This window comes from Oncorhynchus masou, chromosome 16 (genome assembly GCF_036934945.1).
Source record: "Oncorhynchus masou masou isolate Uvic2021 chromosome 16, UVic_Omas_1.1, whole genome shotgun sequence".
Lineage (NCBI taxonomy): Eukaryota > Metazoa > Chordata > Actinopteri > Salmoniformes > Salmonidae > Oncorhynchus > Oncorhynchus masou.
In genome coordinates, this window is record NC_088227.1 from 14,838,101 (window position 1) to 14,864,794 (window position 26,694).

Below are 26,694 nucleotides of genomic sequence, written 5' to 3' on the forward strand. Positions count from 1 at the left end.
TTAGCAAAGGCTGTCCAGGTTCATTCATTTTCAGCACACGCGTTTTTTAAAAAGGAGTTTTTTTTCACCGCTGTTTTGTCGGCAGTCTTTCCATCGATTGGAGGAGTATTAGGCTATAGTGATCGGCAACAAAAGCCTCTGTAAAGTCTGTATCAATAGGCTACTAGTTGCATTTTTTTGAATATGAAAAGGAACTATGACTGACCTGCACTGCACACAGGAAAGTGTCCAGACAACTGTGAGCTGATTGACCCCAGTAGGCTAGGTATGAATGTTCTGAAAGCATAATCATTGGAATAGAAAACCCATTGATCCCTTTTGGGCTATCAGCGGAACAAAAGTATTGTTGAGTCTATGAGATGGTGCACTATTAACGGCAGTACCGCTTTATCAAATGTACATATAGGCTGCGGCTGCGCCTGTGAAAATATTTTCTTTGGCAAACAAATCCAAAATTGAGTGAGAGTCACCTAACTTGCGTGGTTTTTCAGTAGGCTATGCATAGGCTATTGACTTAGTTGTTGGATGCGCATTTGGTATCCAGCTGTTTCGTTTGGCCTAGTGATATTGTCGACCACCCAGGAAATATTTTTCTGAATGACAGTCAAGTGACAAACTGCAGTTGTGATAGGCGTATAGCACATGATGCAAAAACAGCCCGTGTGGAAAACGGTGTTCGGGAAGAATGTCCAGAATATATTTGTCTCGTTCGTTGTCAGTGACGACAGTTGTGATCCAATACCATTATATTTGTGTTGATTATCTGCTGTTGTCTGCTTGATTTGCAACAGGGTCTAGAAGACATAACAGGGAAAGCATCAAGGTAATGAGTTCATGTTTTCATATGTTTCCGTGCGTCGGATTGGACAGTGAGTCTAAGCTATTGCGCGAACACCCAAGGAATTTTCCTTTCTGTCATTCAGGACATGTATTGACAACAGATGAGTAGCCTAGTGGGCTTATAAACAAATGATTTGGTGAATTTGGATGTTGTAATTAATGATGATGGTGATAACCCAGTAACAGATGGACTCCGATCCCTTTAATCATAGAGGGTATTATTACTTTGTGTCTCTAAAATCACAACGTTTCCATTTCTATTGTCACGTGACACAGAATATTTGTTGTTGTTGAAATGATCAAATGTCTGCTTTTTACCAGATCCAAATATTTTAGCATGAGCTCATAAATTCAGTAGCCTATGCCACAAAATATAATATTCTGCCCATATGAACTAATTGATTTTAGGCCATAGCCTAAAGAAGAGCTAGCTATGTGATTGAATGAAAAGCCGCAAATAGACAGAACATTGTTTTCCATTCTTTAATAAAAGGGTCATAAACTGAAGCAGGCAACCGAAACGACAGCTCGCTTCAGTTTCCTTGCCAAATAGGCTTAAGAAGCAAACTCTGTATCTCGACAACGTTATTTACCATTCATTTTTATTGGACACAGCATAATCTGAAACACAAACTAAACAAACTGCAAATGCGTCCACAAGCTTGATGTAATCATTGCGTGTTAGGAATATGGGATTAAATACAAAACTCATTTCTAAACAGCAAAACAGATATGTATGAAAACACCCTCAAATAAAAGCCGACATTCTATACTGTCGCCTCCTATATGTATGTGTACGCCTAGTATATATATACACACTGCTCAAAAAAATACAGGGAACACTAAAATAACACATCCTAGATCTGAATGAATGAAATATTCTAATGAAATAATTTTTTATTTACATAGTTGAATGTGCTGACAACAAAATCACACAAAAATTATCAATGGAAATCAAATTTATCCAACCCATCGAGGTCTGGATTTGGAGTCACACTCAAAATTAAAGTGGAAAACCATACTACAGGCTGATCCAACTGATGTAATGTCCTTAAAACAAGTCAAAATGAGGCTCAGTAGTGTGTGTGTGTGGCCTCCACGTGCCTGTATGACCTCCCTACAAAGCCTGGGCATGCTCCTGATGAGGTGGCGGTTGGTCTCCTGAGGGATCTCCTCCCACACCTGGATCTCCTCCCAGACCTGGACTAAAGCATCCGCCAACTCCTGGGCAGTCTGTGGTGCAACGTGGCGTTGGTGGATGGAGTGAGACATGATGTCCCAGATGTGCTCAATTGGATTCAGGTCTGGGGAACGGGCGGGCCAGTCCATAGCATCAATGCCTTCCTCTTGCAGGAACTGCTGACAACTTGCATTAGGAGGAACCCAGGGCCAACTGCATCAGCATATGGTCTCACAAGGGGTCTGAGGATCTCATCTCGGTACCTAATGGCAGTCAGGCTAACTCTGGCGAGCACATGGAGGGCTGTGCGGCCCCCCAAAGAAATGCCACACCACACCATGACTGACCCACCGCTAAACTGGTCACGCTGGAGGATGTTGCAGGCAGCAGAACGTTCTCCACGGCGTCTCCAGACTCTATTACGTCTGTCACGTGAAGAGCACAGGGCGCCAGTGGCGAATTTGCCAATCTTGGTGTTCTCTGGCAAATGCCAAACGTCCTGCAGTGTTGGGCTGTAAGCACAACCCCCACCCCCGTCCTGCTGCTGGGTTGTTGCCCTCCTACGGCCTCCTCCACGTCTCCTGATGTACTGGCCTGTCTCCTGGTAGCGCCTCCATGCTCTGGACACTACACTGACAGACACAGCAAACCTTCTTGCCACAGCTCGCATTGATGTGCCATCCTGGATGAGCTGCACTACCTGAGCCACTTGTTAGTGTTGTAGACTCCGTCTCATGCTACCACTAGAGTGAAAGCACCGCCAGCATTCAAGTGACCAAAACATCAGCCAGGAAGCATAGGAACTGAGAAGTGGTCTGTGGTCACCACCTGCAGAACCACTCCTTTATTCAGGGTGTCTTGCTAATTGCCTATAATTTCCACCTGTTGTCTATTCCATTTGCACAACAGCATGTGAAATTTATTGTCAAATCAGTTTTGCTTCCTAAGTGGACAGTTTGATTTCACAGAAGTGTGATTGAATTGGAGTTACATTGTGTTGTTTAAGTGTTCCCTTTATTTTTTTGAGCAGTATATATATATACACACAGTGGGGCAAAAAAGTATTTAGTCAGCCACCAATTGTGCAAGTTCTCCCACTTAAAAAGATGAGGCCTGTAATTTTCATCATAGTTACACTTCAACTATGACAGAGAAAATGATATTTTTTTTCTCCAGAAAATCACACTGTAGGATTTTTTTATGAGTTTATATGCAAATTATGGTGGAAAATAAGTATTTGTTTACCTACAAACAAGCAAGATTTCTGGCTCTCACAGACCTGTAACTTCTTCTTTAAGATGCTCCTCTGTCCTCCACTCGTTGCCTGTATTAATGGCACCTGTTTGAACTTGTCATCAGTTTAAAAGACACCTGTCCACAACCTAAAACAGTCACACTCCAAACTCCACTATGGCCAAGACCAAAGAGCTGTCAAAGGACACCAGAAACAAAATTGTAGACCTGCACCAGGCTGGGAAGACTGAATCTGCAATAGGTAAGTAGCTTGGTTTGAAGAAATCAACAGCAATTATTAGCAATTATTAGGAAATGGAAGATATACAAGACCACTGATAATCTCCCTCGATCTGGGGCTCCACGCAAGATCTCACCCCGTGGGGTCAAGATGATTACAAGAGCGGTGAGCAAAAATCCCAGAACCACACGGGGGGGACCTAGTGAATGGCCTGCAGAGAGCTGGGACCAAAGTAACAAAGCCTACCATCAGCAACACACTATGCCGCCAGGGACTCAGATCCTGCAGTGCCAGACGTGTCCCCCTGCTTAAGCCAGTACATGTCCAGGCCCGTCTGAAGTTTGCTAGAGAGCATTTGGATGATCCAGAAGAAGATTGGGAGAATGTCATATGGTCAGATGAAACCAAAATATAACTTTTTGGTAAAAACTCAACTCGTCGTGTTGGGAGGACAAAGAATGCTGAGTTGCATCCAAAGAACTCCATGCCTACTGTGAAGCATGAGGGTGGAAACATCATGCTTTGGGGCTGTTTTTCTGCAAAGGGACCAGGACGACTGATCCGTGTAAAGGAAAGAATGAATGGGGCAATGTATCGTGAGATTTTGAGTGAAAACCTCCTTCCATCAGCAAGGGCATTGAAGATGAAATGTGGCTGGGTCTTTCAGCATTTAAATGTTTTTTTTTTAACCTTTATTTTACTAGGCAAGTCAGTTAAGAACAAATTCTTATTTTCAATGACGGCCTAGGAACAGTGGGTTAACTGCCTGTTCAGGGGCAGAATGACAGATATATCTTGTCAGCTCGGGGATTCAAACTTGCAACCCTTCAATTACGAGTCCAACACTCTAACCACTAGGCTACCCTGCCGCCCCATGACAACAATCCCAAACACATCGCCCGGGCAACGAAGGAGTGGCTTCGTAAGAAGCATTTCAAGGTCCTGGAGTGGCCTCGCCAGTCTCCAGATCTCAACTCCATAGAAAATCTTTGGAGGGAGTTGAAAGTCCGTGTTGCCCAGCAACAGCCCCAAAACATCACTGCTCTCGATGAATCTGCATGGAGGAATGGGCCAAAATACCAGCAACAGTGTGTGTCTTCACCTCTGTCATTGCCAACAAAGGGTATATAACAAAGTATTGAGATAAACTTTTGTTATTGTCCAAATACTTATTTTCCACCATAATTTGCAAATTAATTAATTAAGAATCCTACAAATGTGATTTTCCTGATTTTTTTTCTTTTTTTTTTTTTTTTTTTTTCTCTCATTTTGTCTGTCATAGTTGAAGTGTACCTATGATGAAAATTACAGGCCTCATCTTTTTAAGTGGGAGAACTTGCACAATTGGTGGCTGACTAAATACTTTTTTGCCCCATTGTGTGTGTGTATGTGTATATATGTGTGTGTGTGTGTGTGTGCGTGCGCGCGCGTGCGTGTGTGTGTGTGTGTGTGTGTGTGTATGTATGTATATGTATGTGTAACATTTTGATCTCAAATCCAAAATGCTGGAGTATAGAGCCAAATGAAATCTTTTAGCTTCACTGTCCAAATAAATACACAGGAGAGTGTACATCAAAAGACATTCCAGAGAAGTTATTGTTTAACTTCATTATATTCATACCTGACACATGCTTCCTATTTTGCAACCAAAGCACAGAGATGAGATTGAAATTAATTGAAAATCGACCAGCACAGACACACCAGTAGGACTTTGCTCTTTTGATTTTTTTACTCCGACCGTATTTGCACTTACAGTAATGAGAGTATGTCTAGCCTTTTGGGGGCCCTAAGCGATATTTGGTCTGGTCCGCCCCACCTCGCGGGCAAAACATTTTAGTGCCCCCCGTCTTGCCAGGGGATATAGGTGATAAGTTGATTTTGATTGGCCCAACCAGCGGAAACGCCTCCAAAATGGTACCACCTCACAACGCCAAATATGAAGATATAACCAAGAGTGGCGCAGTCTAAACTGGCAACGGTCACCGCAAATTAACATTCTTATTTAATCAACACTCTCAAGTACAAATCTAGTAATGTTATATTGTAGTGAACAATCTAATGATTCCATGTCATTTGTAATGACAGTTTACTTTTGCAATAAGTTTTGACATTCATTTGGTAGCACCCCTTGAATTGCCGTTTTTTTCTACATGTACAGCAGTGAATGAACGGCCTACTGTATAGGAATGGCATATGTTCTTCAATAGAGCCCCCCCTGGCCGAAGCCAACAGGCCCTCCAGGGTGTCTGCAATCACAGATGCATGTAGCAGGCCAACACACTGAAAGATTATATGAGTTTATGCACAGGGTTGCAGATGTAATTGCAGGGTACTGCCAAATTCCTAAGATGAATTCTTAAGAGGAAACTCCTGTGACTGTCCAGTCTCCATTAGTGTGAGAGATATTCGGATACACCTTGGCAAGTTTAGACGAGTGTCTTTTGTGTCCGCTCCTGCTAAGGTGTAGGCCCGGACCACTCTGTTTAATTGCTAACTGCTTGTCTATCTGATGCAGACATTTGGGCGATTGGCTGCATCTTTGCGGAGCTGCTGACGTCCGAGCCCATCTTCCACTGTCGCCAGGAGGACATTAAGACCAGTAACCCCTTCCACCATGACCAGCTGGACAGGATATTCAGTGTCATGGGCTTCCCAGCAGGTCTGACCAGCACACACACACACACCTGATGAGACCATGTAGAACATTCATTAAGAACTCAGTTAGATTCTCACGGTCATGAAAGTCGTGACGTATAGTATTTTGGTCCTCAACATCAACCTTGTCCTTCTCTTGTACTTGTTGTTGTACAATATGTACAGTAGATTACATTATCCTCCGAAGGCAGCAAGTATAAGAATTGGGTTAAAGTGACCTGAAGTTTTGTCTGTTTTTTTTTATTTGGTCAGATAAAGATTGGGAGGACATCAGGAAGATGCCCGAGTACCCCACCCTTCAGAAAGACTTCAGGAGAACGACGTGAGTGGAGAAGGCTTGACATTCTGACCCTACCTGGGCTCGCTCGGCTCTCAAAAGATACCTGAACCCTTCGCACACATCGAACATTGCATCTGAACCTTTCTCTCAGGCTGACAGCCTTCTGAGACTATTCACTTGCTATAAGATGTCTGTTTTACATGTGCTGTGCTTCACCCATTCACAGGTATGCAAATAGCAGCCTCATCAAATACATGGAGAAGCATAAAGTCAAACCTGACAGCAAGGTTTTCCTGTTGGTAAGCACACTGTCTAGTAACCAGTATATTCTTGAACTTTAATTGGCAGTTTATGGAGGGCATGCTACTGCTACCTTGATTTTCACTGGAGAGTATAAGATAAGGACCTATCTAGATATAAGAGCTGTAAAACCAATACGCCTGGCTGGCTGATTGGGTTTGCTTGGCACCACTAACTTAGTGTTCATCCACCACTCTTCAGCTCCAGAAACTCCTCACAATGGACCCCACCAAAAGGATTACTTCTGAACAGGCACTGCAGGACCCCTATTTCCTAGAGGAGCCCTTACCAACCTCAGAGTGAGACCTCCTAAACTTTATTTTCCAAACTCGGTCATGATCATAGCTACCCTCTCCACACATGAACCCATTCACATCTTCATCACGAGAAGTCTGTTTGATAAACTAACAATGGAGGCCGTTGCTTCAGTGAACTTATTAAAACGGAGCACTTCCAAATCGTTCCTTGAATTGTGATTTCATAGTCGGGTATGTTTTGAATTTCTAGATTCCTGTTTTTATCTTGGTCAGCCTGGTTGGGATTTGGTTTCTTGACATAGTTTTTTGTTATTTGTACACACCACACCCAGCTACTCAGTTATTTCACAAACAACTGATTGTGTGTATCCCTCGTTTTATTTTCTCCTGTAGTGTATTTGCTGGATGTCAGATACCTTACCCGAAACGAGAGTTTCTGAACGAAGATGAGCCGGAAGAGAAAACAGAGAAGGTAAATAGAGTTTTGGTGGAAAAGTTTGGGCTATAGACTAAAAGTGAAATACTAGGATATGCATCGAGAACCCCTCACAATTGACAATCCTTAGCCATTGGCTGTTATTAACAACTGCCATCATGCTGTCTAAAAATACCCAGAACACCTTAACCCCTTACACTCGTGGGAATTGGCCTATGGTGCATCCGGAAAGTATTCAGACCCCTTGACTTTTTCCACATTTTGTTACAGCCTTATTCTAAAATTGATTGAATTGTTTCCCCCCCTCATCAATATACACACAATACCCCATAATGACAAAGCAAAAACAGTTTAAAGATTTTTTTGCTAATACATTTTTATATATATATATATACACACACATTTACATAACTAGTCAGACCTTTTACTTAGTACTTTGTTGAAGCTCCTTTTGCAGCGATTACAGCCTCGAGACTTCTTGGATATGACCTACAAGCTTAGCACACATATATTCGAGGAGTTTCTCCCATTCTTCTCTGCAGATCCTCTCAAGCATCAGGTTGGATGGGGAGCGTTGCTACACAGCTATTTTCAGATCTCTCCAGAGATGTTCGATTGGGCTCTGGCTGGGACACTCAAGGACATTGAGACTTGTCCTGAAGACACTCCTGCATTGTCTTGGCTGTGTGCTTAGGGTCATTGTCCTGTTGGAAGGTGAACCTTCACCCCAGTCTGAGGTCCTGAGCGCTCCGGAGAAGGTTTTCATTATGGATCTCTGTGTACTTTGCACCGTTCATCTTTGCCTCGATCCTGACTAGTCTCCCAGTCCCTGCCTACCTGACCAAGGCCCTTCTCCCATGATTGCTCAGTTTGGCAGGGCGGCCAGCTGTAAGAAGAGTCTTGGTGGTTCCAAACTTATTCCATTTAAGAATGGTTGAGGCCACTGTGTTCTTGGGGACATTCAATGCTGCAAAAGAATTTGGTACCCTTCCCAATATCTGTCCCTCGACACAATCCTGTCTCAGAGCTCTACGGACAATTCCTTCAACCTCATGGCTTGCTTTTTGCTCTGACATTGTGTGCATTTGCACCGTCAACTGTGTGACCTTATATAGACAGGCGTGTGCCTTTCCAAATCATGTCCAATCAATTGAGTTTACCACAGGTGGACTCCAGTCAAGTTGTAGAAACATACTTTCCGAATGCACTGTATATAGATAGGGATAAATTGAAATGTGTCTTACAGAAGGAATATGGAAAGCATATGCATAACCATGGTGGCAATGAAAAGGGAACAGTTTGGAGATTATTGTAAAGTTATTAGACTAAACAGTTAATCTGCCACAAGACTGAATCCAAACATTACGCTGTTGATTTTATGTGCATTTTTTACATTTACTATACTTTGACGCATTTGAAATATACTCTGTATACATTCAGTAACATAAGAATATTAATGGAAATGTGTGTAGGTGCAACATATGACAAGAGGGAGAGTTCTAACTGGTGTCTCCAAGTGGCCACACACCTCTCTCGAGTGTGCACAGGTCCTACATAATGCATATTATGACTCAAAGAAGAGTCTCTCATAGCTATGCCGTTGAGGAACTAGAGCCAGCAGACTTGGTTTTCTTTGGAACACAGCCCTGCATCCCCGACCTTCACACAATTCCTGTTTACACGTTCCAAAAAACGGTCCATTTATAAATCACAATCTGGTCATGTCGGCATCATTTCAAATTACATTGCCAACATGTCTAGCTAAGTTACGCCTCTATATGTAAGTCCCTCTTGTTTTATTATTATTATTTTTTTAAAGGAACTCAGTCAGGCTTTCAGCTTACTCTTCAAAGTTGTAATAATTTTGAAATTGCAACTAAGTAGTGCATCAGCAGTTTCTCTTGTCATTGCAGACCTTAGCTATCTCTGTTTTTTAGGCCATAGATGTTCTATTTTTTTTGGTGTAAATGTATATATATATATTTTTTATCCCTTTTTCTCCCCAATTTCGTGGTATCCAATTGGTAGTTAGTCTTGTCTCATCGATGCAACTCCCATGCAGACTTGGGAGAGGCGACGGTCGAGAGTTGTGCATCCTCCGAAACACTACTCAACCTAGCCGCACTGCTTCTTGACACAATGCCTGCTTAACCCGGAAGCCAGCCACACCAATGTGTCGGAGGAAACACCGTACACCTGGCGACCGTGTCAGCGTGCATGCGCCCTGCCCGCCACTGGAGTTGCTAGAGCGCAATGGGACAAGGACATCCCTGCCGGCAAAACCCTCCCCTAACCCGGACGATGCTGGGCCAATTGTACTCCGCCCCCTGGGTCTCCCGTTCACAGCCAGCTGCATCAGAGCCTGGACTCGATGCCAGGATCTCTAGTGGCACAGCAAGCACTGCGATGCAGTGCCTTAGACCACTGCACCACCCAGAAGGCTAGGCCATTGATTTTGTTGTGATGTTTGAGTCACTCAGATATCACGTGAACACACACAAGACATGACAAAATGAGGGAAGGGGTTTGGGAACCACTTGCTTAAGACACTGCCTCCGGATCACATATACTGCTGCAGCATTGGCATCCGGGTCACATATCCCGCTGCAGCATGAGTTCACATCTGATCCAATTTCATCTCTACTTGTGTCCTATGCACTAAAGGAGTCAGTGTTTTAGGAGAGGGAATGGCATGCCATGGGATAATAAGGACAAGCTGCACAAACAGCAGCAGCTGCACCCAGCATTCCATAAGAGGTCCACTGACCTCTGGAAGTAAAGGCACTCCAGTTAGCCTGCCCCCTGATAGCACACAGTCTAAATAATGATAGGAAAATAAAATAAATTAAGTAAAACTGAATTCGTCAGGTGGTGGTCTATAGTTCATAGGCCACCGGTGGATGAGTGAGATAAGAATCAAGAGGAAATCCCAGGCCTTCTCTGTCATACACTCTCGATGCATACCTCCAGGGCCGCAACTTTAACTGGGGACATGTGCCCCCCCCACCCACACACTCTGTAATTGCATTTTTGCCCCGCCAGTTTTATCATTGGAATGTGATGCAAAACGAGGCAACTGTGTGCTTTAGGATAATGTGGAAGCCTCTGAGTGGTCGGGTAGGCTGTTTGGAGTGTTTATCCGGCTGGATAAAAATATATATATAAAAAATGTCACCCACCACTTCTATAACCAAAGTGGCACCCCTGCATATCTCACTAAGCTCTCTATGCATATCTCACTTAAGGTAAATCTCACTAATGTTGAGCCTTTCCCCTGATAAAAGATAGGCTACAGGAGGCTTTATTTGGACAATAGTGTTTCTGATCATGTAGGCTGGCTGGTTCCGCAGCATGAGTATCAAACACCATGCTATGAATATGCCAGACCATACAGAAAGTATGACACCGAGCCAAATCAGTGTATACGAGGTGAAAGGGAGTGCATGTGCGTACTACAGCCAGAAAGATACTAGTCCCCTCCTCACAGAGCGGTTTCTGCCATTCCACAGCCCTACATCACATTAGCAGCTGTTTTCAAGTAGGCAACACCTGATACAAGTGTTGCCTCAGAGCAGCCATCATGAAGGCTGCAGGGCCTCTGCCAACCTGGGCCAAGAGGGTATGAGAGGGACTCATTGTTTTCCAGTTGTGTAAAAAGTACCCAACTGTCATACTTGATTAAAAGTAAAGATACTTTAATAGAAAATGACTCAAGTAAAAGTCACCCAGTAAAATTCTACTTCAGTAAAATTCTAAAAGTATTTGGTTTAAAATATACTTAAGTAAAATTAGAAATAATTTCAAATTCCTTATATTTGGAAATCCATGGGCACATTCAGACATAATTTACAAACGAAGCATGTGTGTTTAGTGAGTCCGCCAGATCAGAGGCAATAGGATGACCAGGGATGTTTGGTTGATAAGTGTGTGAAATTGACTATTTTCCTGTCCTGCTAAGCATTCAAAATGTAACTGAGTACTTTTGGGTGTCAAGGAAAATGTATGGAGTAAAAAGTACAATATTTTGTAGTGAAGTAAAAGTAGTCGAAAATAGAAGTAAAGTAGTAAAGTGCAGATACCACAAAAAACGACTTAAGTAGTACTTTAAAGTATTTTTACTTAAGTACTTTACACCACTCTTGTTTTCCTGACCCCAAAGTTCACATGTCTCAGCCTTGTGGTTGTGGATAGATTGAGAACACAGGAGGCTGCTGAGGGGAGGACTGCTCATAATGGTGGGAACGGAGCGAATGGAATGACATCAAACACATGGAAACCATGTACTTGATACCTTTCCACTCATTCCACTCCAGCCAGGTGCCACCCACCTCCTGTGGTTAAGAAGTGGTAAGCTGGGCTGAGGACTCTGAGCAAACAAACCCCTGACAACAATACTGGGTACATACTATACTAACCAGCTCACAACTATTGGGGAGGGTGACAATGATGGATCAGTGAAACATTGTTCATTTGGCTATTGTTGCACAGCAATGTTGCCTTGATGCCATTTTCTGAGTGAGCATTTTCCATAGTGACCTTATGTACATTGTGTATGAATGTCTGACGACATTGTTACTCAAAGGAATCTGTGAGTGTGTTGGTGCACAATGGCAGATTACAACATTATAACAGTTATACTCTAAGGAACCTGTCAGGGTGTCCTTCTCTAACTGAACACTTGTGTGTGTTTGTCCTCCATCAGAACCAGGCCCAACAGCACCAGCAGACGACAGCCCAGGCCCAGGCCCAGCAGCAGAGCGGCACCCAGCAAGCCTCCACCCAACAGAACTCTGCCCAGACCAACGGTAACACAGGTGCTACGGGAGCCAACAAAGTTGGAGGCCTCCAGCACAGCCAGGACCAGGGGCCCCCAAACAAGAAACCTCGGATCGGGCCCTCTGGGGCCTCCTCCGGCACTGGGGTCCACCAGTCCGAGTACCAGGTTAGAGTTTTTACAGCTTTACACTTATCCATAGTGTTACTGTCCATTTTGATTGAAAGGAGATGAAAGGCATAGACATCGCTTCAGTCACCAATGGTTGATCGCTTGTGGTTGTCTTTTGAGGAGCATGCCTACATTTATTATCGGGAGTTGAGATTTAAATGTGTTTAATCCAAATGTCAGCAAATGTAATTGATTCAAAATGTCAACATATGTCAATATAGGCCCTTGGGAGACCCGAAGTACCCAGTGGTTCTTTATTGATGATTTGACTAGAGAGCAAAGATACGTACAGAAGGGGATGTCAGGGACGTGCAACACTTGTGAAAAGACACAACAGCCTCAACTCAGACCAGAGCGGAGCATTGTGCTATCTAGTGGGAATACAGGTCATGTGATATCAGGATGATAGTGTCCTTCCTCTAGTTCGCACTAGCCTGCTGATGATGAAGTTGTAAGCAAAACATTGTGCTGCCCTATCACTGTTTTGACGCCTGCTCTAACTTTTGGCGGGGGGGGGGGGACTCTACAAGGTGTCAAAAGCTTTCCACAAGGTTGAAGGGATTATAGCTTTCACCTGGTCAGTCTATGTCATGGAAAGAACAGATGTCCTTAATGTTTTGTGCACTCAGTGTGTAAAGTGGGTAGTGGAATCAATAGTATGTATTAGAACAGCAGAGTTGACTGTGTGTGTGTGTGTGTGTGTGTGTAAGGGTTGGATGTGTGGGTAGTCCATGCAAATCATCTCTAATGTGCAGATAGTCTCTAAGGTGCAGGTCTGTGCAGGGAGATAGCTAGGTTTAACCTTTCAGCAGTCTGATGGCCTGGTGGAAGAAGCTACTCCGATACCGCCTGCCAGATGGTAACAGAGTGAACAGTCCGTGGCTCGGGTGACTGGAGTAGTGACTGATAAAGGGGACAGAGTGGAGAATGTGGTAGAGAGGAAGAGAGAGTCTTATTACGTATGAGGAAGGTGAGATAAAGGTGACCTCCCTGACCTTGTCCGGACCACAAGTGTAGTCTGTTCAGAGGTGTCTCCTGGCTTGGCCCGTGCCGTGTGGGGTGCTGCTTGACTGACTGACTGACTGACTGGGCTATATTTAGCAGGGGGCTGAGGTTGCATGTGGACAGCTGCTGGGCTCTTCAAATTCAAGACCCACCAGAACAGATGTATAAATATCCCCTTGCTTTCTGGATGGGCAGACCAAGTGGAACAGAGAGCTAGCTTGCTGTGGCGTCACATTCCGCGCCCTAATTTTCTCCTCATTGATCACTCTCCCCGAGGCTATGGTATCCCAATGTGCACCACTCGCTCCCCCCCTCTCTCTGTGAGTGCGGATAGATAGACTGCTAGACAGGTGGCGATGTGTGGGTTGTAGTCAGAGATGTATGGGAGTATTTTTTATTTTTTACGGGGTCTCCATACTTCAGGAGTTTCAGCCACGTTCTGCTCCCATCCCTCCACCCTCCACCCAAGCCCCCTGGGCCCCAGTCCAGCAGCAGGTCCTCAGGGCCACTCTGGTGGCTCAGAAGAAGGGTTTCTCATCTGAAGGCCAGTGACTTCTGCCTTTTTTTGTTGTTGCCTTTTTAGGACATTTGGCCTTAGGCCAGGTCTGAGCTGGTTCGAGTGAGTCACGGTCCGTAATCAGTCATCTGATTCAGAGCCGGCTTCCTTTATAGCTGTATTATAAGGTGGGTGGTTAGCCCTTCTATTGATGTGGTGGCTCAGTCCCCCAGATTATTTATTTATTCAGACGAACAAAAGCAAATCATAGGAATCATTGAGCAAAGTACAGAGCACAAAGAAACGTTCCTGTTTTTACGTCATGAACAAAACAAGCAGCAGGTTTTTGGCATCAGCCACTTCTGCACATTTTACTATGTCATGTGATATACAGTATACCGTTTAGGATATAGAATTGTCATGGCACTGTAAATTGCTCCGAATTAGGTTGGTAGTCTCTTGCTAATTCTGTTCTAACTCGGTGAGAATTAGACCATATCTTTGGATGCCAAGTAAACCAACAGTGGAAAGTCACAGAGGTATGTTGATCAACACTTCAGATCTGTGGCAATGCGTCATGCTTTTCTATAGGACTCATTCTTGATCTGTAAATTATTCAGCAAGCTGTACAATTGAAAACATTGCCAACAAAAGTCACTCCCCTCCTGCAAGGTCTCCCAAGGTACAGTTATTGAATTATTTATTCTCAAACCCCATGCGAGGTTGAAATAGACAATGGTATTTTCCAGTGGTGCCGACTTGATAAATAATTAATGAAAGGGGTCTCTAGCCGTCAACGGTTTACTGTTTCCTCTCCATTCTTTTCTCTTCTCCAGCACTCCAACTCCCGCCTTGGATACCAAAGCAACGTCCAAGGTTCCACTCAGTCCCAGGGATACTCGTTGTCATCCCAGCAAAGCTCACAGTACTCCCACCAATCACACCGCTACTGAGGCTCCGAGAACTGCTCTCCAAATCAACAGCAGGGGCCTCTCCCAAACTTAACCCTCGACCTCAAACAAACCTTAGCATAACCTCTTATCTCCCTCATCCTGATCAGACCTCATCATGTGTCAGATCATTTCAACAATGCAACAGTCATTTCTCTCCTCCTTCATGCCAGCCTTACTACACAGAGTGACCCTGGCCTCACTTCCACCCAATGCCCTCACACTTACCGGAGGGCACTGCAATATGAAGGCAAATCAACATAGGAACCAAAAACAAACCCTGCCACCTAAGGGCATCGGACAATATTTTCTATTATTATTAAGTGACAAAATCTGTTGATACTAGATTATAAAGAAGGAAAACACATCAGGTGCAACTTTGACTACAAATGCCTACTACACAAAGACTACGAATCACAGCACTTACAAAAAAACATGTTCTTCAAGAGGAAGAATTGCAGCTCTGTTCATATATATATAAATACTATATAGCACCTTTTTCTATTCATTTAACAAGACACTTTTTTTTTTTGCTTGTTTGCGAAGTGGAGTTTAAGTTTACTTTGATCGTTGACGTTTTTGTAAATGTTGTTGGATATTGACAAAGGAAAATAGCCCTTTACTATCATCACTTTCCTTCGCGGTACATTTATTTACCCTGGATATCTATGATATACAGATAACAATCAAAGCAAAAGAAAGAAAATGAGCCAACACTTTCCTGTTGAGAAAACAAGACAGAATCTCCTATTCTCCGGTTGGCTTGGAATCACATTTGTATAAGAGAACGTCTTAAAACTATGAAATACACCATTTATTTCAATCTTGTTATATTAATATTTAGGGTTTTCTACTTTTAGGCATTTTGTTTGTCTAGATTTGTAGTCTAAAAGTCTGCATTGGAAAGAAATGTTTCTGCAGCAAGTTATGTAATCTTTAATTGTCTCCAACAACTCTAGGTACCGCCTGTCGTCAAACCGGTTAAAACTACTAAGCTACTCTTTACCATGGGTCGTGTCCACCAAGGAAACATTTGTTGGTGAATCTGAACGATCTCATTTCAAGCCGGAAGTGTTTAAGTGTGTGAGGTGCCTCTTTGTGGACACCTTTGTTTGACGGATCTTACCACGGACACGGACGTCACCAAAGGTCACCGAAGGTCACTGAAGGTGTGCGTCGTCATCATACTGGGAAGCCAAAAGTGTGTATGTTCCAGATACTGTTACTGCCTGATAGTTTTTGTTGTTGTTGTTAATGTAATGTTCTACATTTTTCTTCTCTCATTTATTGCCCTTTACAGTTTCCGTTTGTATTTTCTCTTATTCAGTCAAAGGATTGCACTGCTGAACGGATCTGCAAAGAGCTGGAACAAATTTGGGGTGAATTATTATGCCCCTTCCTCTTCAACTCCACACCGCTGGTTGCGCACTGAGTATAAACCAAGGCAGAGAAGTGGTTTCTTATAGTATTTATCCTTTGAAAACAGGTTGACTGGAACTATACTGTTTGTGTGTGCCCAAACACCCCGAGATAGATGGACGTGGAATAAGGCAGCCACTTTAGCTTGTTCTGTGACTGGTGAAGGGGTGTAGAAACACTGACATGTACTGGCCATTGAGAGAACTGGACCTCTTTTGCAGCAATGGTGAAAATGTGTGATTTTTTATTTTTTTTTAGCGATTATTATAAACGGCCTTTTGGGATGTTCGAAAATCATCAGCCATGTTCAACTGGTATATATTGATGATGATCAACACTGTCCTTTTGTTGCCAAAGGAGAGAGAGACGTATTCTGTTTTCTATCGTACAAATATTCACAGCCACAGTACAAGGTACTACCATGTATTTCCTAACCGATAGACTGCTCTCTGTGAAGCTGTTTGCTTCTGACAGTGATACTGCACAGATCGTCAGTGATGCATTGGTCTATTATCTACGGCTCAGTCAAACAGGTTTCGAGAGCCCGTCGTATTAATAGTTCTGCTGTTGACCGCCGTCTGGATGTCTCTCTCCTTCTCTCTCTCTCTCTCTCCTCACACATGTCCGATGTGTTTCTCAGCACTCCCAGCTCACCGGACTACAGTTCCAGTATATCTTATGTGTGTTGAGGTGAACGCCAGAAGACCAGATGAGCGAAAAGGACTGCTCCTTGTTCAACATGAGTTCATAACAGTCGCCCAGAATGTTTCTGCATGTCGGATTGACTGTTTCTTTGGTGTTGATACAATGTCAACGTATTGGTTCAGTTTTGAGTTTCTCTTTTCTATTTTCCCGATGGTCTGGTAGGCACACAGGCCCGGTGGATTAACAACCCGCCTTGCCAGAACAGTGGGGTTTTCCTCGGGAACAAAACCAGCAGCTATTCTAAAAGGTTTTTCTCTCTTTTTTCTCTCTCCCTATGGCATGTATTTGAAGTATAGTTGAAGACCATTAAGAATAAATGAGACTGTTTCTCAATTTTCATCTCCACACAAACGAGGTATCAAAAGTATTATTCAACTGGTGATAGTGGGGTAAATATCTCTCAAAACAGTTCCTATGCACCATGCTTCAGTTTTACTATGAAAGCATGCAGTTCAGTTATCTTGTGGTTTTGAAAATGATTGGGATATCCATTCCTTATTGTAAATCTAATGTTGAATATTGTAATTGAAGAAGGCATTCACTTGTTTCTTACAGCACTGTAAATTGTACTCTAAATTAAATATTGTTAAGAAAGAAAAAAATGCATATATATATATAGTATACATTATACAATCATATGTATTGTTTCCATATATAGTGCCTTCAGAAAGTATTCATACCCCTTGACTTATTCCACATTTTGTTGTTACAACCTGAATTCAAAATGGCTGAAATAATTTTTTTCTTCTCGCTCATCTACACACAATAACACATGTATTTATTTGATTTTTATTTCATTTTTTTTTAACTAGACAAGTCAGTTAAGAACAAATTATTATTTACAATGACTGCTAAGCCCTAACCCGGACGACGCGGGCTAACTGTGCACTGCCCTATGGGGCTCCCAATCACGGCCGGTTGTGATACAGCCTGGAATCGAACCATTGTCTGTAGTGATGCCTCTAGCACTGAGATGCAATGTTTTTAGAAATGTTAGCAAATGTATTGAAAATGAAATACAAAAATATATAATTTACACAAGTTCACATCCCTGAGTCAATACTTTGTAGAAGCACCTTTGGCAGCGATCACAGCTGTGAGTCTATCTGGGTATGTCTCTAAGAGCTTTACACATCTGGATTGTACAATATTTACCCATTATTATTTTCTAAATTCTTCAAGCTATGCCAAATTGGTTATTGATCATTGCTAGACAACCATTTTCAGGTCATTCCATATATTTTTTTAAAGTAGATTTAAGTCAAAACTAACTCGGCCACTCAGGAACATTCACTGTCTTCTTGGTAAGGAACGCCAGTGTAGATTAGGCCTTGTGTTTTAGGTTATTGTCCTGCTGAAAGATGAATTCATCTCCCAGTGTCTGGTGGAAAGCAGACTGAACCAGGTGTTTTTGTCTATGTTTATCTCCATTCCGTTTATTTTTTTACATCCTGAAAAACTCCCCAGTCCTTAAAGATTACAATCATACCCATAACATGATACAGCCACCACTATGCTCATGAGAGTGGTATTCAGTAATGTGTTGTATTGGATTTGCACCAAACATAACACTTTGTGTTCAGGACAAGAAGTTAATTGGTTTGCATTTTTTTGTTGCAGTTTTATTACTTTAGTGCCTTGTTGCAAACAGGATGCATATTTTGGGATAGGTTTTATTCTGTTCAGGCTTCCTTCTTTTCACTCTGTTAATTAGGTTATTATTGTGGAGTAACTACGATGTTGTTGGTCAATCCTCAGTTTTCTCCTATCACGTCCATTAAACTCTAATTGTTTTAAAGTCACCTCTGGCTTCATGGGGAAATCCCTGAGCGGTTTCCTTGAGTTAGGAAGGACACCTTTATCTTTGTAGTGACTGGGCGTATTGATACACCATCCAAAGTGTAAATTATAACTTCACCATGTTCAAAGGGATAATCAGTGTCTTTTTTTTGTTTTGTTTTTTTCATATACCAATAGGTGCCCTTCTTTGCGGGGCATTGGAAAAGCTTTCTGGTCTTTGTGGTTGAATCTGTGTTTGAAATTCACTGCTTGACTGAGGGACCTTACAATTATCTGTATGTGTGGGGTACAGAGATGAGGTAGTCATTCAAAACTCATGTTGAACACTATTATTGCACACAGAGTGAGTCCATGCAACTTATTATGTGACATGTTTAGCAATATTTTACTCAAATGATTTGGGGTTTACCATAACAAATGGGTTGAATACTTATTGACTCAAGACATTTTAGCTTTTTATTTGTAATTCATTTGTAAATATTTCAAAAAACACAATTCCACTTTGGCATTATGGGGTAATGTGTCTAGGCCAGTGACAACAAAATCTAAATGGAAACCATTTAAATGCAGGCTGTAACACAACAACATGTGGAAAAAGTCCAGGTGTGTGAATACTTTGAAGGCACTGTGTATATACAGTATATATGAATAATACCCATGTTTTAGAGCTTTCCTCTTCTTGCCTTAATGACGCATACAGTAAGCTAGATATAGACGGGCACCTCTGTCCAACAGAGGCTGAATCACTCCAATGGCCAATCTACCATAAACCTGCTTGTCAACTTGATAGCTCCTAGTTTTTTTCAAAGGAAATGATTCTCTATAAAAACATATGAAATAATGAATCTAGTTGGATACTGTGTGATGCAACATTCAGTCTATAGAGTCCAGGGACTTTCTCTCACATCAGCACGAACTCCTCAGTTTGACAGGGTTGAAACAAGGCATTTTTTAACGTGTGGACAGTGCCTTTTTAGTGTTTATGTTTAAAGTTGCCAACACATGATGGGATGTTCAGGATTGTGTTTATTTCTCCTTGTCCTATGCTTTCTGATCTGTTAATACCTTTGAGTTACATTTGAGTTTGTTTCTGTATTTGTTGTGTTGTTGTGTTGTTGTCATCTAAAAATGTAAGTCGTAAGTAAAAATTTGTAAGTCGCTCTGGATAAGAGCGTCTGCTAAATGACTTAAATGTAAATGTAAATGTAGGATCTGTTATTTTCAAAATGACCTCAAGCGGTTAAATATCAAATTTGAGTTCAACATGTCCCATCTCTAATTTAATGACTGCAAAAAGTACAACGTAGGATGATTTAGCATTTTCTATTCTAAATAATATTGTCCTAAAATGCTGTACATAAACACATGTTAATAATTTCTCATTGAAACATTGATATGATCATTGTCTTTGAATGCACTGTTATTAGCTGAAGTATTTAGTGGTAAATGAGAAGTATTTCATGTTTTGTTTAGACACTAAAGATATGGAGGTTGTATAAAAGTTCTATGCCAGACAAAGCTTTTTTAGGACTTCTTGCCTTTTGTGTGGACATCCTAAAGATACACACTAGTAATGAATACACATATGAATGATAGTGCACCTCTAGGTCTGTACCTCTTCACGTTCCTCCTTTACTAGTGTTGCATGTACCTCCCTTTTCCAATCCAGAATTTAAGCACTTATCCCCCCCCTCTCAACAGTCTGTACAGAAAGACAGACACTCCCATTTGCAAAGTGCTCCTGTGATACTTCAAAATGCCTTCTGAGAAGCTGTTCATAGGTCTCTTGTGCATGTGGCGTGGTGCTCTCTGTCCTCCAATATGAAACCAATTTACCCATTTAACCAGAGCATGCGATTTCAAGTCTCACAGAAAGACAAAAAGCAACATAATTGTTTGTGCATGTTTACGTCAAGGAGCCCTCCTCATCTCTAAGGGGTACATCCCAAATGGCACCTTATTTACTATATAGTGCACCACTTTGGGATGCAGTGCACTACATTGGGACGCAACCTAAGTTGTATTAAGACATGAAGTGCTCCACCATGTTGTGGTCCACATTCTCTTTTGGCTCCATGGCATGAGACAACCATGCTTTGCAGGTCTGGGTGTCTGTCAATTCTAAAACATTTTTGTGTGTGTAAATGTGTGTGTGGCCACACAGACAACGTTCAAAATACACACATGGCCTAAATGTATTTTGTTTCCATAGCTTTCATAAGTAAGGCAATAGCACAGTGCAGGAAATAAAAATAACACATTTATTCAGCTGGTTTTAGCTACGTTGCCCTAATTTCACTGTACAAATGACTGTTAAATGAGAAAAGTCACGTATATTTATTTTAAACCGAGTGTACAAAACATGAAGGACACCTGCTCTTTCCATGACGTCGACTGACCAGGTGAATCCAGGTGAAAGCTATGATCCCTTATTGATGTGACTTGTTAAATCCACTGCAATCACTTTAAAAAGCTGCTGCGTTTTTCACGGTCAACAGTTTCCCATGTGTATCAAGAATGGTCCACCACCCAAAGGACATCCAGCCAACTTGACACAACTGTGGGAAGCATTGGAGTCAACATGGGTCAGCATCCCTGTGGAACGCTTTTGAAACCTTGTAGAGTCCATGCCCTGAAGAATTGAGGCTGTTCTGAGACAAAGGGGGGAAGCAACTCAATATTATGAAGGTGTTCTTAATGTTTTACACTCATTGAATATCCTCTATTATAATAAAATCTATTTTGCTTCAGATAGCATGTCTGGTTCATTCCAATGTCCTGAGTTTGAGTGTAAACAGCCGTGTGTCAGTTTCTAGTGTGAGAGATGTGCCAGTGCCACACTGTCTGATATCTTTGTGTCATTGGATCTTATCCACAGGGCTTGTGGCATAGCAATTTATATCTATCCTAGTCTTGTTTTGAGCTGTTCTGAGCCAAATAATGTTAACTTGTATGCTTGGATCAATTGGAATGCAAGGCTCAAATGGGAGGAACCAGGGTTTAAATTTTACAGGATTTTTATTATCTTGATTTCTGGATATTGAAATACTCAACTATGGTCACAGTAACACTGATAGTGTACACTTTGCAACACGGATGAAGAATGAAGGTGGTGTTCTCTTGCTTGGCCACAGAGTGTCATAAGTGAGCTGCATGATTTTCCAGCTGCAATCCAGTCAGGTGGCATGATGGGGTCTATTTAATGGTCTGACTGGACTGTGTTTTGAGACACCTTATTTTAAGCCATGCTTGAACAAACTATTATCTAAGCAAGTGAAAATGTAACAATATACAGTGTTTTTCCCGACATTTCACCAGCTTTCATTTCTCTACCTGTAACCAGCTCCCAGTACCTTTTCAAGCACCTAGAGAGAGAAAGAGCAAGATATGACTGGTTTCAAATACATTTTGTTCATGAAGACTTTCTATAGTTCAATATTTAAAAATGTATATTTAAAATCAAGCCCTGTCACATTCACTGTCTACACTGTGTTATGTATTTGCACAGGATTCCATGAGATGTGTCAAATGGGTGCCACATTCAAGGTCATTTTATTGTCTGGAAGCCACTGGAAACTGTACAGTGAGACCAGTGCAGGCAGGGCAAGCAATCATCAATCATGCAGCCATGAGGAACGGACCAAAGTGTGTCCCAAATTGCACCCTATTCACTTTATAGTGCACTACTTTATAGTGCATTAAATAGGGAAAATACCCGTGTGAACTCCCAGGACCCTGACGTATTACTCGTCCTATCACTTAGAGAAGTGTATGAGCCGGAGGGCTCTCCGCAGAATGTATTAACACAGATGTGATCCCATTTGTTTCAAGGTGCCCCTCCCAAGCTGAGTTATTGTGCCACACCTTCCCATCACCCACACACAGCCCTGCTTGCCTGGCGTCTTCCTACAGATTCTTTGTCCAGTGAGACTGAAAATGTCTGAGTTGCACAGCAGTGACCAACTCCCCATACAGCAGCCAAACACTGACTCCCTGGACACATGGGTCAAATTCCTCATATTTGCTGTCTCATGACCTTGTTATAGAGGCTCAGTGGCCCATATTAGGCAGACAGACAGTAAAACACCTGTGTTTTCAGCCCCAGTGGAGAGGCTACAGCGTCAGTGAAAGCTCTAAGGGAGTCACATGGGCATCAGTTATGGAAGTGGAGTCCACTGCTTGAACTCAGACTAAGGAATCATCTAAAGGGAAAGGTCACCTAGTGAGACTAATTTTCCATCCTCATTTGGGGGAAGTTCTTGCTAGCCCTATGGGGCCTAGCTAGGAGACTCAGGGAACATCCCAGGGGAGAGATGATGTTGGTTTCTGATTGTGTGTCCTCTCCAGAAGAAGCCAGTGGTGGTTGTGAGTGTGTTCCCTCAGACCCTTAAAGGTTGGGAGAGAGGAATGCTGGGCTGATCTACAGAGGGTCAGGCTGACTGTGATGGGGGAGAGCAGCATATCTAGGTCCGGATCTCAGCCCTTAAACCACTCAACTCTACTGTTTAAAGAAGCACAGCACTGCTTGGTGGGTAGGGCTACGTTTGACAACAGAAACGTTAAAACACCCAATTAAGCTGCAAAGTCTTACAATTCATTTATTGGTTAAAACTGACATGAACAAATATTTTAGAAACCAGTTCACAACTGTTGAATTAAAACCCAAATTCATAAAATTGGATTTGCCTAGATATTTGGTAATATGTATGGGATAATCAACGAGGGTCTATGCGTTCTATGGAAAATAATGGAGGACTTGGAAGGTGTGTTCCACGACTCGCTACCGGAGTGAACTGACCTTCCACGGAGTTGCATTACTTTACGGAGAGCGCATATAGCCCCGAGTTGATTATCACTTTTATGCCAAATGTAACACATTTGCCGCTAGAATTGTGTTCAACATCCACTGAAGTAGCTAGCAGGTTAACTGCATAGCTACAGTACAATAGTTGCCGTGGTAAACAAACATACTTGGTTGTTTAGCTAACCAAACCATCAGTCCTAGCTTGCCATTATGAAAACCGAATTCAACAATGACAACAACTTTTTCAATTCGACCTTTGCTCTCAAAAGCAGCTCAAACAAGAATGAACTATAGCGATTGAATACTGTGCATTATAGGGAATTATACAATGGGTGGGTCTAATCCTGGATGCTGATTGGTTTAAACCCCATTCCATTCGGTGTCAATTTCACAAGTTACCACCAGCTAAAGCTATGATGTTGAAATGCCTATTTACTCTGTTCCATCTGACTGCGCAATCCACTGACTTTTTTATTGTGGAAGGATGAAATAGTATGAATCAATTAATCAAAATATTTTTTTAAATAAACATATTATTTGAATATGTTGGTAACCCGTTAAAGTTATAATGCCCTCAAAGCCGTGTTTATAGGATATACTGGCACTGTATTATCACTTAGATAATGTACGCTCCAGAATGTCCTTCAAGACAATCAGAAACAAGTATTCAACGATGCTATGGTATAACTTGTTATATTATTATAACAACACTTATTAGTAAGCATATAATTGCTTGTTTAGAAAATGAAAAAAAAACAATATGGAGCGCAAATTCTCCCTGTACCTATAATTACTGTCAGTGCTCTGTAAAACTCATAAAGGAGAATAACAGTTTCTCTGTGCTTAGAATGTCCCGTCCAACATCCCCTCATGCTGCTGATCCCTGAAGAGGACAGGGTAACATTCCTGTCCTCGCCTCCCCCTAAGACACACACACACACACACACACACACAACCCCTCCTGCCGCCTAAGTACGCTCCTCCACAAGCCTTGTTTCACACTTGTTAGTAGGAGAGAAACTATACCTGCTGCAAGGTCAGTGGACACTGGATAGGCACATTGGGCGTCTAAAGTTTGCTCGGAGCAGAACAATGAGTGGAGACCCGCAGCCGCTGCAAACTAAATCACCACTGTTGACCCAAGACAGGCAGGCTGTCCTCAGACCGTGAGAAAAGCGCCTCTTTCCATGCCAGGAATGTGGGTGGCCGGCCTTGTTTCCCAGGAAGCCTATCTGAGGAGCGCGCTGCACATGCAGTGGCGTGGCTTTGTTTTGGTCTGCAAACAGTCTTATTTTTTTGGCATGAGCTGCACTTTTCCTTCCCCTCTTTCCCCCTATCAAGTTGTCACTATGATAATCTATGTGCTCGAAGATCAGTACAGCATGTGTATGAGAAGGAAGGGATTTGGTAACAGTGTAAAGCTCCTTATGACATTCTGTGAAATATTCTTCACTTTGACCCAAGGCAAGGTGACGGCCAGGGAGTATGACCAGGGCCACCCCTTTCCCTCTTGATGTTTGACTGGGAGGTGCCAATGCACCCTGTCCAGTGTCTACCTCTATCCCACACATGGCACTTGGAGAATGAAACAAAGCCACTTCATAAAATTCCTATCCAAAATAGTGTTATGTTATTGGACGTTTTTGGGAAGTTTAAAAAATACATATCTTTTGATGACTCATTGACTGCCCCTCCCCTTTGACATACACACTGAGTATCTCTGATTCCTCACCCCCCATGTGTATATCACGCAGATCACATTCTGTGCAGATAGCTTGGGCCACAGTCTGTGTTTGTGTGTGTGTGTATGTGGCTCCTGGAGGGAGCAGTGGTCTAAGGCACTGCATCTCAGTGCTAGAGGCGTCACTACAGACCCTGGTTCAATCCCAGGCTATATCACAACCGGCTGTGATCGGGAGTCCCTTAGGGCGGCACACCATAGGGCGGCGCAGCATAGGGGAGGGTTTGGCCGGGGTAGGCAGTCATTGTAAAATAAGAATTTGTTCTTAACTGACTTGCCTAGTTAAACAAAGGTTAAAAAATAAATGTCTATGTGTAAGACTGAGTGAGTGTGTGAGTCACTGCATTACGCAGACACACGAGATGCCATATGTTTCCACATAGTCCACTGAAGAACAAATGTGCCGTCCTTTTTCACAAGGAAACGTCTGTTTTTTCACTTACCCCACGTGTGGGTTAATGCAACCCAGTAAGAGACTCGGTCCACATCAATAAAACAACTTAAATGGGACACCTGTTTATGGTGTCTTGACAGACATATTCAACCATCCAATTTAACAGTGAGGGCTGACTAAATGACAAAGAACAGCACATACAGAGCACCCAGAAAGTGGAAACAGTAGTTTCACCCAGGAGGACCTGTCCTGTGTGTTTACAATCTCCTGGTAATGGAGGTTGGTGAACCCAGTGACACAGTGTATGATGATGTATTAAGTGTAACTCCCAGTCCTGTCATAGCTGGCCATCCATGATCCCCAATGGAGTGAGGGCCGTGTTGTAGAGCATGACATCTGTGATGCATGGTGAGTAAATTGTGACTGACTACTAATAATGAGTAATTATTTATGACGCATAGTGATTTGTAAATCAATCAGTTGGCAGTTGAAGTCGAACAAGCCCAATGTGTGAGTGATGCCGTAGAAACACTGCCCTACAAAGACTGGTTGATTGCCCAGAGTGACCCCTAATGAATGAGTCACACAACCCTATCCACTTCCTCCTCACTCCCACATGTCTTAATTAACCATGACAAGTACCAGGAATGTTAAATCCTCACTTCCACTTCCCAGTTCAATTGGGGGAGAGTTGGCATGTCATTAAAATTGTTGTTAACACTGAATAGTTTTGTTCCATCTCTGTAGCGGGAATGCTCTCACTCCATAATATAATGTGATGGTGGTAAGCCTAATGAGGAATGGGATGGTATAAGTATAGAAATTCACACAAATACCTACAGAAATAACAGACTTACTTACAGTATAGTAAGTTATTTTTTTACTATATGAATAACCTCTTAAATCCTACACCGAACACAGGGACGCTAGAACCTACAGTCGTTTTTTTCTTGCTCTACTGTAGGTCTCGCTCCCCCAGAACTCCTTTCTTCATGGCAAACACACACAGTGAC

The 26,694-nt window shown here is 42.4% G+C and overlaps 1 protein-coding gene across 9 annotated transcripts in view; it reads left to right on the forward strand.

Moving 5' to 3' along the window:
* cdk19 (cyclin dependent kinase 19) overlaps positions 1–17,544 on the forward strand; it is a 66,856-nt gene extending 49,312 nt beyond the window's left edge. For 2 of the 9 annotated variants that reach the window (XM_064990827.1, XM_064990828.1), the window contains 7 exons: positions 6,010–6,153; positions 6,402–6,471; positions 6,656–6,728; positions 6,931–7,028; positions 7,380–7,458; positions 12,125–12,364; positions 14,705–17,544. In XM_064990827.1, the coding sequence (XP_064846899.1) occupies positions 6,010–6,153; positions 6,402–6,471; positions 6,656–6,728; positions 6,931–7,028; positions 7,380–7,458; positions 12,125–12,364; positions 14,705–14,821 (821 nt within the window). In that variant the 3' untranslated portion in view covers positions 14,822–17,544. The remainder of the gene's footprint in view (positions 1–6,009; positions 6,154–6,401; positions 6,472–6,655; positions 6,729–6,930; positions 7,029–7,379; positions 7,459–12,124; positions 12,365–14,704) is intronic. The other 7 variants (XR_010458224.1, XR_010458225.1, XR_010458226.1 and 4 more) reach the window with 7 other exon arrangements.
* Positions 17,545–26,694: the final 9,150 nt, after the last annotated feature.